Raw genomic sequence first — 13022 nt, forward strand, 5'->3', positions numbered from 1 at the left:
AAGTTGGGCATGTGCACTTTAAATTGCAACTCCTTCATTAATTTCAATTGTTATGTAGTGTTAATTACTCTTAATGCATGTCAATAGTGCTGATTATTCTGCCTTTAAGTGTATTGATACAAATTTACATCAATATACTGCACATGGGTTTTGTGGAAGATATTGTTTAGACAGCAATGCAAAAATACATTTATATTCTCTCTCTCTTCCATTTAAGATATATTTTATTTTCTATTGATTTAGTTAAAATTTAATAGTGCATGAAAAATAGAACAAATAAGAATTGAAACTTTTAAAACTTTGAGACTGCAATACAGAATAGAGCTAAATCTGTTCTGGATAAACTCACAAAGAATGGTATTGCATTTCTTTTCTTCCAGTGTCGAGGTTTGAGATTCCCTTCAAAACTAGTCAGAACCAATTATCTTAAAGGTCTAGAAAATTTAAACTATAGAGACAACAAACTGGAGTTTTGAAAACACATCAGAGAATGCAAGTTAGAGCTAACACAGTTTTTGCTTTGAGCCTGACATCTGAAAAGCTGTTTGCAGGTTTTTTTTGTTTTGTGTGTATTGTTCCCCCAACTCCCTTCCTTGCGCCAACAAGTAGGTAATACCTGTACTAAATAAAGGTTTCGCTCTAGTTTTACTAATTGAGGACTGTTAAATATTACAAGCGCTAACTCTTGTCACAGAGATTATCTCAGATTCAACAGAACTGGTAACTTTTACAGCCTCTGCAGCCAGGGTGTTGTATTATTACTAAGCCACTTCAATACAGAGTTAAGAGATCCCTTGATTAAGACCCATTTTGAAGTTGGGCCATACTAACAGGGAAGAGCCCTCTTGCCTCCAGAGGTTTTTAGGGTTTAGTTTTGGAAGAATATCTGGACAGTTTGATAGCTTGTAATTCCAAATCTACTTTTAGCGGATACAAAATCAAATGTTTTTACAACAAAATAAAATCAATAGGCTAAATTTAAAACATTGTTACACATACTGCCGTGTACATATTTCCTCTGAACTAGGCACCTTTGGTTTTGCTTCAGAAGGTTGTGTGCAACTGTTATTTGTATGTGAGAGGAGCGCAGCAGCTTTCAGAGCCTTGGCAGGCAGCCACCCTTTCAGGGGCTCCATGCGGCTGTGCCTTTGCAATGCCGCAGGCCCGACGCAGGCACCAGGCTGCAATCTGTTCAGGCTGCGCACAGCACACTGTCCAAACGCGGAGCATTAAAAAGACAGGTTCCGCTCTCCTCTTCATCCTAGAGCTACGACAGTTATTTTCTCGCAGCTTTGGTTAGAAAAGATGTATGGTAAATAAACCACAGGTTTTGAAAATGGTACTGTGAGCAAAAACCTTGCAGACCTTTCCCTAATCTTGAAATGGCCATGAAGAATTCTGCAAAAATGTGAAATCTGCTGATTTTTAAGTACTGGATACTGTCTGTGAGATCTCTGGCTATGCTAATGGGTACATTTTATAAGCATTTACTAAAAAACCTTTGCAGTGGCTATGAATACATAGTACTTAAGTGTAGGCTTGTATTATGTTAAAATAGTAATTTATTTCAATATTGAAAGTATACTTGTTGCCCTGGATCAGTATTCTTTTGTATTAAAGTACACTCAGCTACCAGTTCTGATAAACTGCAGTAACAAATCCAGGTATCCAGAGACTTCGTTCACTTGTCTTCAAAGGGAAGAAACGATATAGGCAAGAATCCTCTAGTCTTGTGGGTAGCTGCTTCCTGGTTTTCCTCACCTAACCTCAGGTATTTCCTGCAGTCTGGGATTGGCTCGACATTCAGTCAAGAGAAGTGATGTGAAATCCAACTAGAAATAAAGGTTTTAGTAGCTCCTCAGAGAAAGAATACCCCCTTAGGAAGAAGTGGACACGTACCTGGCATACTTCTATAAGTTAGAATTATTTCTGGCATACAATCTTGAGCCAAAACTTACTAGTACCTGCTTGTGGATAGTGAATATATGCTTCATAGAATATACTCTGGAGGACACGATGGAGAGGTGTTACCCAGTACGAGAGAAATGTTTTAACAACTAGTAAGAAAATGTGTGTTGGCTACAAACATAAACATCTATTGCTATAACACACTTACTAGGGCTGGGAGTGAAAATAAGGCTTCAGCTTTCTCTGTTTACATGATTCAATTAATATAGCTTAAGAAATTCACCTTTCATCAATCAGCTCCTTTCCCCCATCCTACACAAATTTCTCTGTCAATGGAAAGATATTTTCAAGGTCCTGACCTTAGGGAAACAGAAAGAATTCTCTCCACTTCCATCCTTCGCTTTAAGACTTCCTTCACTTGGCCTTTCTCTGGACCCTGCTTTATCTTTTCACGCCCAATCAGGTATATGCACTTCGGAGTGAGGACAAGATCTCGCTTCACACTCTGAAACACAAAATTGTTTGAAAATACATAGCTACGTAGAGATCAATGCGCTAATGTTGTGATGCTGTTCCAAAGGTATATAATGTACTATGGTTTGTTGCCATACTGTTAGTCTTTGGTTCGAGTGGAAAGAATCTTGATGTGATTAATCACATGACCTCAGAGTCAGATTGCACAGGACAGAAAAGCAGCTTTGTTCTGCATTTCCTAACTAATGTAGCTTTCTGCCCAGCAAGTCCCATAAAACCTTCATCCTGGGACAACAGGTTTGACAATGGCAATGTTCCAACCACAAGGATGTATGTAATTGCTTCCCTGAAAGTCTTTTGGGACAAATACACTTTTTTCAAGCTGGTATCCTAGATGGTAAAGACATCTGTAACTCCCTAGCAGAATCATTAGCGCATGTTGCTCTTAAACCTACCTTAAACCGTCTATCATATTTAGTTACAGTGTCTGCAAAATCGATCTTCTCCCGTTTGCCCACAAACTGGCGTAGCTCTGGACGGTCCTCCATCCCTATGTAATCTCCCACAAAATTCCTGTTAATGCTGTTCCGTCTTCTCTCTTTCTTGTTAAGCAATAGATCCGATGCTTAAATACAAAAAAATAAACATTGATTAATACTATTAACTACATTTTCTAAACTGATGATCTGAAAGGGAACCCTTTCAAGCAGAACTTGTTGGGAAGAAGTGATAATCAAATCGTCTGTAATATGGAAAAAACACCACTACTAAGGACCCATGTGATTATTAAATCCATTCCTAGTGAAATACACTGATGGCAAGCTTAGCAGTTCTGATTAATTACAAGGACTTCTGGAACTAAGGAATTTTTCACTCATTGCTGGAAACTAAAGATTAACTCTTCCAAACCCAGAATGCTGTTTATTCACATAACCCAGGTCACACAGGCAACTAAGCATTACAGGCCTTGGATTGATTTATATAATCTATAAACCATTTATAGGTCCTGTATAACTGTGGGAAACTTTTTCTTTTTCGCTTCCCTGGAACGTCACTGAACTGTTCTACTGAGTCTGGCTTTGTTTTGAGAGCAAAACACTGGGAAGTCTTAGAAACCCCTGCATGCAGAGCAGCCAGCCTCATCGCTGGCACCTTAGGGCTCCAATAATTTGCAGTCGTTCCTAGACAGTCATCTGCAATGCAGTGGTTTGGTCTATGGAAAGGGGGATATTTCCTTCATCTCTTGTGGCACATTCTGTTCCTGGAACCATTTGTGAAATATCTGTCATCAGAAGTTATGACCTACCTTCTTCTCTCATCTGTACGTATTTTTTCCTGGCCACGTACTTCCTCCATGCCTTCTGGATGGCCCTGGCATACCCGTCATACTTCCTCTCTCTCATCTCTTCTAACAAAAACAGCTGTACAAAGAGACAGTGGCATGGTCAAACATTTTACATGAAAAGTTCAGGAAAAAGCCATTTCTACTTTTCAACAACTTTCCAGTGCCTTTCACTCTAAATCCAAGCTGGTGCCTGTACCCCAACTGTGGGATCTGGGAACAGAATGTGAAGGTAGCCTTTTCTGGAAGAAACATCTGATGCTTAAGTGGTTCTGACTCTTACCAGTCTACCCGTTGATCTTGATACCAAATGATGAAGGAAGAGGAATACAAATTCTCTCTGACATGTTCTACTGCTGCAACTCAAGGTTCTCCACTGGGCATCCACCCAGCCTCCATCTTCACATTCTCCAAAATTCACATTTCTCTTGTCAGAATGTTACTGTGTCTATGGGAATCTGTGCAATTTGTAACACAATGCACTGTATTCGCATGCAACTTTCTTCACTGTCTGAATTTCATACTCGTGTCCACTGGCTCCATTCTTTGCCAGCAGTGAGGTTTGTTGGCTAGCTGCAGCATTTACAACTATGACCTTGTATTTCAGAATGACGTAAGATTTTGGGGGTCTAAAATGTTGTCAGAATTCAAGAAGAAATGCTGATTTAACAAAACTGAAATGGAAGGTGCATCTCCATTTTTGAGAACTTTCCAGGTCCCACTAAAACATATGTAAAATTAATGCATTAGAACAACTTCATAATTATTTTAGGATACCACATATTTCACTGTAGCCCTTTACATACTTCAAGTTTAGTTAAATGTTTTCTTGTCTCACTAGAAGCACAAGCATTTGGCTAACTTTTACAGTACTACATCAGGCCACTGACCTGACAATATTTCCCAGTGTGTGTTAAATATTCATAAAAACATTGCTTCTAGTTTTCAACAAACATAAAATCAGTAAAAACCAGGTTCAGGCTCAAGAAGCAAACCTGGACCTTGGGACCCTTTTTATTTTAATTTGCTGCCTTAAACAATGCAAACTTAGAAAAACACTGTTGTTCATATTGATCTTAAAAAGAAAACTTAGTCTAGTGCAATCCATTTCCACAGAATCTCACTTGCTCTTGTGCAGAGTTATTTATTCAGGTGTTTGATGGAAATGTAAATAATGAAGCCTTCTTTCTGCCACCCATAAGACCTTATTTCACAGTTGGCAACTCTCCATTTTGAGGCAACTTATTAAAACAACAACAAACCACACCAAAAATACAGACAGGGTTTCAGCACACAGGCATTGAGTGCTCCTGATGCAGAAGCTTCCTCAGCTTCAGCAGGGCCATGATCAAAACCCTCGTGCAGTTCAGGCTACACTAACAATATTGATGCTGTCTCTCATCAACACCTGTCATTTGTTTCTCTAACAATAATGCTAATTGCAAAATCTCAATGCAAAAATAGTCTGTCACCTGCAGTTGAAGGTCACAATTAAGGAAGTTCAATGAAAACACTGAGTGAAAATATAGTTCATAAGTTATAAAATATATAAACAGAATAAATGCTTTTCTAAAATAAGTATTATGAAGCCTCCCCCAAGTATTTTTCATCTGATCAACCACAACAGGTGCTCTCTTTGGTGGCAGAAATAAAGATTTTTGTTTATCACTTAAAAAATTATTTTTCTCAAAAGTAACATAACCCTAGCCAATGCTTTAGTAATATGGGAGATGATTGCCTTTTATACTAAAAGATATAAATCAAGCTTTAGAATATCTAGTTCATAGAAGATTTTTCAACTTCAAATGAAAAAAGCCCAGACTATTTTTAGTACTTGTTTGAAAATGGATTTCAGGGCTTTTCAGAAAATAAATTTTTAAATAAAATGTAAACAGTAATTGAAAGCATAAATTTGAATTAAAATAAAATGCAACCCAAAAAAGTTTTATTATTGCCAGTCAACCTCATGACCTAAATGGCAGAACTGCCCTTCAGTAAAACTCACATTAAATGGCATATACATCAACAAAGACTTAATGCTACAAAAATGCATTAGAATGGGAAGATGCATCCATTGAGTAAGTGTAGTCTTCTTGGAAATGACCTAGTAGTGCCTGATTTTGAGGTACAGAATATTAACATCTTGGCTACTTCAGAGTGAAGGGGAACTAGATCCATCAAGCCTACACTAGCAAATTATTTCATTTCAAAAACAACAGAACAAAACAACCAGAATAAGACCCACCCACTGGCTGCTGAAGGGGCAAACATACCAAGCTTAGGGTATGTCAGCAGCCAGGAAAGGAAGATAATTCCCTATATGATTTATTACATAAAACTGAAAACGAAAATACTTTAAAAACTTGGATTTATCCGTAAAGTAGCATAACATTGAGAAAACAGCCACCACACAAAAAATATTTTGGTGTGTTCCCTTAATTGTTTATCTCCCAAACTGAGATTGCATTTGGTTCATAACTAACTGCAATGAATGGCAGGGATGCAAAATAATTTCACAGCAAAACCAAGAAAATCAGGTTTGCTACAGTGTAAGATAATGAACACAGGTCTGGAAGATGTTGCTTAACTTACATGTGCTGGTCTCTTGTCATGACAAGCAGCTAAATTGCCTGTATTAATTCAAATAGATACTTGACCAGAATGTGTACCTGCCACCACCCTATAATAAACTTGAGGTCATCAGTAAAAGGACTAAAAATCACAACTGTCATGTCATAAGAAGAGGTATCAAAGACATCCTCTGCTGTTCAAGTCTATTGCACTGACTTTGTAAGAAAAACCTCCTCAATAATCTTAGGAAATAAATCGTGGCCTGTGCTACAGAGGAAAGCAGATAAAGCTCACACTTCTCATAACTGGCTAGCTACAGTGCCACTTGCAATGACTAAGTAGGATTAATCCTATTCCTGAATTTCCTGCTCTGGCAACATGCACTTAAGTATTCTAATAACATCTTGAATGCTAAATGCTTTGTTATGTAAACATGTCTCTCAGATGGCAGGAATATAAAGTCCCACTATTCCTGAACAGAGATGATACTATCTTACCCTATTTATGGTAGAAACAACACAATTTCTCTGATGATTTGGAGAAGTATTATCTTTTTCCCTTTCACAGAGATCTTACCATGTGATTGGGCACAGCAGTATCATTGCCTGAATTACTGTTGTTACACAGAGCAAAAAATATGTTTCTGGGAAAGAAAATTATAGCAATACAAGTGTTCTGCTTTTATTTTGATATGTAACTTCAGGTAAAGCACCAAGAAACTACCTAATGCTCAACTGCAAGGTATGCTATACAAACTGAGCCCCATTGCTTCTGATAAACAAGGAATACATGGTGGTGAGCATAGTTTTTTTCCTTGACAATTTTCCTGAGTAGTGACATAAGAAATCTATTTTCCAACAGATTTTGTGCACTTTATCAGCCACAGGATAAAACCAGCCTGATGATGCCTCCCTAACATTCTCTATGAATAGGATTTCAAGTTGTGGTCATTCTGGAACATTGATTTACTCAATAATACATAACACGTCCTTACTATAACTGGGGACTATTCTGTTTTCATCAGTAGTTCTTGCACTGAGAAGAGCACCTGTTTTCTTGGGCTAATGGTCATAGATGTGTTTTCGTGCCATAATATTCCTTCATATGACAGATGCTCTGATGGAATGTCACAATGTGCAACCTGACACCAAAGCACCTTCATATGTCCTCTTCTTATGCATTTAATGCTCCTTGTATTGGTATCAAAATCATGCAGGGTCCTTCTGTACTGTGCCCATTATAACAGTGCCTAGAATCCCTGTACAGCCTTGAGGCACACGACATAGCTGCCCAGCTTGACTTAGATTCTTATGCCTCTCCCACCTTAGCAGATATCATGCTCAACTTCTGCATGGGCAGGCCTTTTATTTCAGCAAAACAGTTTTGTATTTGAAGACTCATGTTCTGCCACACTTACAGACTCTGGAGCTTTGATGAAAACTTTGGATTTCCCAAGCTGGTACTGGTCAGGATCCATGTTGACTGACTGAAGCAGGTGGAGAACTCCTTGTTTCTCTTCTCCTTTCCAGGAAGGCCAGGTTGCTTTGGTCAGAATGGCATACCTTAAACACCAAGGAGAAGAGATTAAAACCTGACATCAAAGAGCAGCAGAATACCACTGAATCTAAGTCAGTATTAACCTGGGGGGAGGGCTGACAATTCTGGTGGGACTTACAGAAGCTTGGAGTGTGGGAAGATGGACAGTATTAAGATATTACTTGTTTAGCAAGACCAAACAACTGCAATGAGAAGGGCAACAGTGTCCAGGAGTTGCCAGATGCTAAGTTACTATTTGGAAACTGCAGTAGTTAATTACAGAAAGTTCTGCTGTCACCTCCTTAAGTTCAGGGCAAGCTTATTTACTAGCAATGACTTATGGTCCAGACTTAAGTACCTGCACACTTGGTATTTGAGACTCATTCCTAAATGTGTGGCCAACTTCCCACTTAATCCTTTTCTCTCTGACTTAACTCTTACAAAGGCCTTTTGTGTTTCCAAGCAAGTGGGCAGCTCATGCTCCTAACCCACCTGTTCAGCAGCTGCTCTGTGTTTAGCAAGGAGTCATTCTTGGCTTTATCACAGAAAGCCTTTGGCTTGCCCTCCGGTACAAGGGGAAAGATACAGTGATGTTGGTGCTCCCTGGAGGTAACACCAGAACCGAGCACACCAGGGGCAAGGGAAGGAGGCAGGAAGGTGCTATAATATCATGTCTTTGACAGGAAGAGGTGAGTAGTCTTCTGTCTCATTCTCTTTAAGCCTTGCAAATGAGGTGGATGCTTGGTTGCAGTACCTTTTAAACTTCACACTTTTTCAGGCTTAACTTGGGCTTTTGGAACTGCCAGGCTGGAGTTACAAAGCTGCCTTGTTCCACTGCCCACCAAGGAGCACTGATGGGCTTTAGCGGCCTCAGCATGTCAATGGACAAGTAACCTCTCTAGCACAAGCTATTTAGATTCCTTTGACTATGAGACTGGAGAACAGCTAAAGATGTGACAAAACTCTCCCCAAAATGTTTTATTTTCTTTACTCTTGACAACTTTTTTTTAAATGCCTTAAGTGTACTTGAGTTATACAAACTTCTTAGTAAAATTATTCAACTAATGAAAAAAGTATGTAGTTCAGTTTGTTGTAATTCCAAAGTTCTTGTTTCTTAAGAAGATTTAAGCAGTTCCTAATAAAATTTTCTCAAAAAAACACACAGGTAATTGTTAGAAAATCAATTAAGAGAATGTTCGTTACTTGTTCTTGTAATATCTAAAATGTTATCCAGCCAGGAAGCAGAAACAGTTTCGTGCAACTTAAATAACAATACCACACAAAGAAAAATAGCAAACAGTTAACAGGAACACACCACACAAACCAAACAACTCTGAATAGCAAGTATATGAAAGGGAAAGTTAACTTATGAATAATTCAGTAGGATTCAAAAGGGTCTGCTGCTGTTATGTTTAAATCTACTATTAGTTAAAAAATGCTCAGGACTGATGGTGTAACAAAGTAGCTCTTCTACCATGCTAAATATAGAAGTATATTATACATAACTATGTTTACGGCTGATGTGTATGCTTTTATATTTATGTAATTTATCAGTATTATAGCATAAACAGATGCAACCTAGTATGGAGTTGTAAATTCAAGTAACTCCCAACTTAGTTAATTAACAGCCTCTTTTGCAGGTTCACCACATACTGCCAGCAGTATAGTTGTACAGGTGGGCCTAAGCAAGCCTGAATTTAAGGAAGCTGATGTTAAGAAAAGCATTTGAAACAGCTACCTTCCACACAACAGAATTTGATGCTGCATTTCAGCAAGTTACAGCTCAGAAGATGTAGGAAATAATTTGTAAAGGAGGGCACAAGGAAAAACATGACTTAAGACCTTTTAATATAAGTAAAGCTCTTGGGTTACAAAATAAGAATACATTTAAAATTCTCCTTTTCCATTAACTCTAACTTCATATGTTTTACTGGTGTGACAACGCTACAGGGCAGAAGAAACAGGTTATTCTATAACATACACCAATTAAGAATTTTACAAGTTTATAACATGACAATTCCATCATTTTTCACTGTTGTTTAGAAATAGCACTTTAATGTACTTACGCATGCTTCTCATTAAACTGGTCATATCAATATACATATATCTAGGTTTTTCAAGCTTGTGTAATTTGATCTTACACGGGATTTTGGCACAAGTCCTGTGATCTTAAAATGCTTCTGAAACAATTTCAAGTCATGACTGTCCCCCAAAAGTTACCTATTATATATTTAGAGTGAGCAATTATGTCCTATGTCTAAATGTGGGAGTATGGAGTTGAGCTTTCAGACTGGTTATGCTCTGAAACACATAGGCCTTTTCAGAGACTGTGGCTTTTTGCATGCAAATGTAAACTTTGTACATAAAAGTACATAAAAGTCTATTCAGCTTCCACTTACTGGAGCTGCCAAGGAGCTCCCAATGCAAACAAGTGTCCAAGCATGCACTTCCTGGCCATCCCATGCCTCGGCCCGTCTACTCACACTGACTCAGGCTGTCAGAACACAGCTTGTTCTGGATGCTACAGAACTGTGAATGGAAAGGTTGCAGGAAGAGTTTTACTCATAAAAAATCTTACATTTAAGAAGACTAATTTGAAAGAATTGGATTAATCCCGTAACAAATGGTTTCAGTTGCTTGTGGATGTCTACAGATAAAGCATAGAAATCTATTACAAGTACCAGGTAGCTTTCCCTTGTGCAGACCTCTCAGGCAGATATCTAGACCTGCACAGCCCTCACAAGCAGTGTTCTGCAACTGTGGAGGCTTGACTTAACACACATTATTAACCTGCTATTCTGCGTCAGCAACAGACTCTGTTAACTAATGCAACCTGAAGCATATCATGTTTATATGTCTGAGCTTGAAGATCATGAAGAAAAATGGATTTTTAAATTGTTCCATAATTAAAATTGAATTCACACTTGGAAGATATTTTAGGTCTGTCTATTGGTTAGAACTTTCTCCGCATTTTAATGAAGTACTATCAATGGCTTTGTTCTGAGCTGTCTGATTAATTATACTCCATTCCTTGCAACAACTTATTGGGTTTTTTGTTTTATATTCTCAAACACAACACAAAGACTTCCAACGAAATCTGATTTGTCATGTAATTCCCCAGTTTGGGCATTTATTAGCTGTAGGTCTCAATTTTCTAAAAACCACGATCTAAATGTTGTATAAATCTTGAAATTACTCTTATTTAAGAGGATTTAATTAGCTAGTGGAGGTAGTTAATCACCTTAGCAGCTGATCCTGAGACACTAAAAAAAGGATTGGTGGTACAGAGCTCTGACTTGCTTTCATTTAGTGAGCAGCTGCAGTGGTTTAAGTTGTAACCATTCCCAGCTGCTAGAACACCAGGGGAAGGATGTAAGGAGCAACTTCAGCTAAGGTCACTAGTTACATTTGAATGGCAGCCATGTTTTTCTTTACCTGTCTTCTGTCCTTGGGTGAGCAAGAGCAGTAACATTTTCCAAAGGCTGGCAGCTAGGCACTCAGGTTCCAGGCTCTACAGCTCACAACTCTTAAGTTCCCCTAACTCTCTAACTTTGAGGAACCCTCCTATAACACTACAAAAAGCACTGAGTTCTTATGCAGGTTTACAGAAATATGAAGAGCCTTTCAAAGACATAAAGCCAGTCTTTAAGACAGTTAGAAATCTCTGTGTAACCTAGATTGTGAGCAAGGTAAATGGGAGAAAAAGGGTAAGTGGGAAATGAGAAGCTTTCAAAACTTGCAGCTTCTTGTTTTCCTCCTCATCATGTAAACAATTGTGCTGTAATAGTTCAAAAGGAGTACTGCCCTACCTCTGCAAAAACTTCTTGAACACCCGCCTGTAGGCATAGCCAGCTCTTCTTACTCGAATGTTTTCTTTCAGACCTAAGTATTCCACTTGATGTTTTACCCTGCGGAGAAAAACAGTGCAAGATTTACAATCCATTTTATTTCAGCGTATTTGTAGATTGAGGTATTCTTAGAAGTCTGTATCATGTTTACAGACTATTGAGTTCTAAAATTCATACACAGGTACATGAATCTATTATTGGGCATTACCATGCACACTGCATGGTAGGAAAAATATTAAAGGCAGGTAGACTATATTACTGAAATGTATGTAGCAAGTTTAGCATTTTTAGAGAGTTTAACTTCCCATCTAAGTTGTGTATAAATTTCTTGTCTATCATTATTACCCATAAAAGGCTAAATAACTACAACCTATACAATTACACCTGCATAGTTGGTATCTAAGGGTGCAGGAAATAGTTTCATGTTCTTCTGTTGTAGGTTTCACCTATGTTTTACAAACCTCAAATATCAACAGTAGCAGACAGCAGCTCTTTTCTGTTTGTTCTGGAAAAGGGACCAAATCTGATGCTGGAGAAAACCCCAGATGCCACACTTCCGTTACACAAAGAATGAGAAGGCCAGTATATTCCTGAAAAGCTGGCATTCATCCTAACGTTACCATGCTGCACAGGAAGGATTTGTGGGCAGGCACAAGACTGGCTGAAGCAGGCCTGTACGTCTGTCCATGGCACACTTCAGTGACAAACACCAACCCAGCTGGTACCAGTCCCACAGAAAGAGGACTCTGCTGCATGTGTGAACTGAAACAACACCATTACAGTTCCCTCATGCAAAACATGTTCATTTAGGTGCTAAAAAGGGAACAAATATGCCCACATGAATCTCAAAGCAGAAGAACAACAAGCAGAAAAAAAAAAAAGGCGGCTTCCTTCTGGCACCTTTTCCTCTTTCTGGAGCTGTGGTACATTATTTGATGTTCCTTCTCACATACCCTGCTAGTCTACTAGTTAATGTTTGGAGTTTTGATTTGAAGAATTTCAGTTTACTTCCTTAAAAATGTATGACTCCTGCAGCTTTCCTTTGCATGTCCTTCATTTCCTCATCTAAGTCATGGCTGGAAGAGGCAATGTCAGTTTTTAACTGAAATGTGCTGTTCAGGGGCCTCTGTTGCTGTTCTTTTAGAGGGCAAATTATAGAAGCTTTAGCTTTCAATCAGAAATATAGGAGTTGTTAAGACTTTGAGTTCTGCAAGTTTATAAAAGAGCATTTATTTATATGTAATAGAAAAAAGTGAGCCTTACTATTTTGTGATTTTTACAAAAGATTTTTCAAATCCTGAAAAACTCTTGGTTGATTCAATGTTATTTCTGTACCTATTTTG

The 13022-nt window shown here is 38.2% G+C and overlaps 1 protein-coding gene across 2 annotated transcripts in view; it reads right to left on the reverse strand.

Annotated features, from left to right (window-relative positions):
- The window catches only part of MYO1E (myosin IE), an 85889-nt gene that overhangs the window by 12311 nt on the left and 60556 nt on the right, over positions 1 to 13022 (reverse strand). For both annotated transcript variants that reach the window (XR_014184861.1, XM_082061059.1), the window contains exons 18-22: positions 11641 to 11739; positions 7713 to 7857; positions 3689 to 3803; positions 2838 to 3007; positions 2268 to 2413 (exon numbers count right to left, since the gene is read on the reverse strand). Coding sequence is in view for 1 of the 2 variants with exons in the window: in XM_082061059.1 (XP_081917185.1) it covers positions 2268 to 2413; positions 2838 to 3007; positions 3689 to 3803; positions 7713 to 7857; positions 11641 to 11739 (675 nt within the window). In the remaining variant the exon portion in view is untranslated. The remainder of the gene's footprint in view (positions 1 to 2267; positions 2414 to 2837; positions 3008 to 3688; positions 3804 to 7712; positions 7858 to 11640; positions 11740 to 13022) is intronic.

Source organism: Streptopelia decaocto (genome assembly GCF_964273445.1).
Source record: "Streptopelia decaocto genome assembly, chromosome: 9".
In the NCBI taxonomy this organism is placed as follows: Eukaryota; Metazoa; Chordata; class Aves; order Columbiformes; family Columbidae; genus Streptopelia; species Streptopelia decaocto.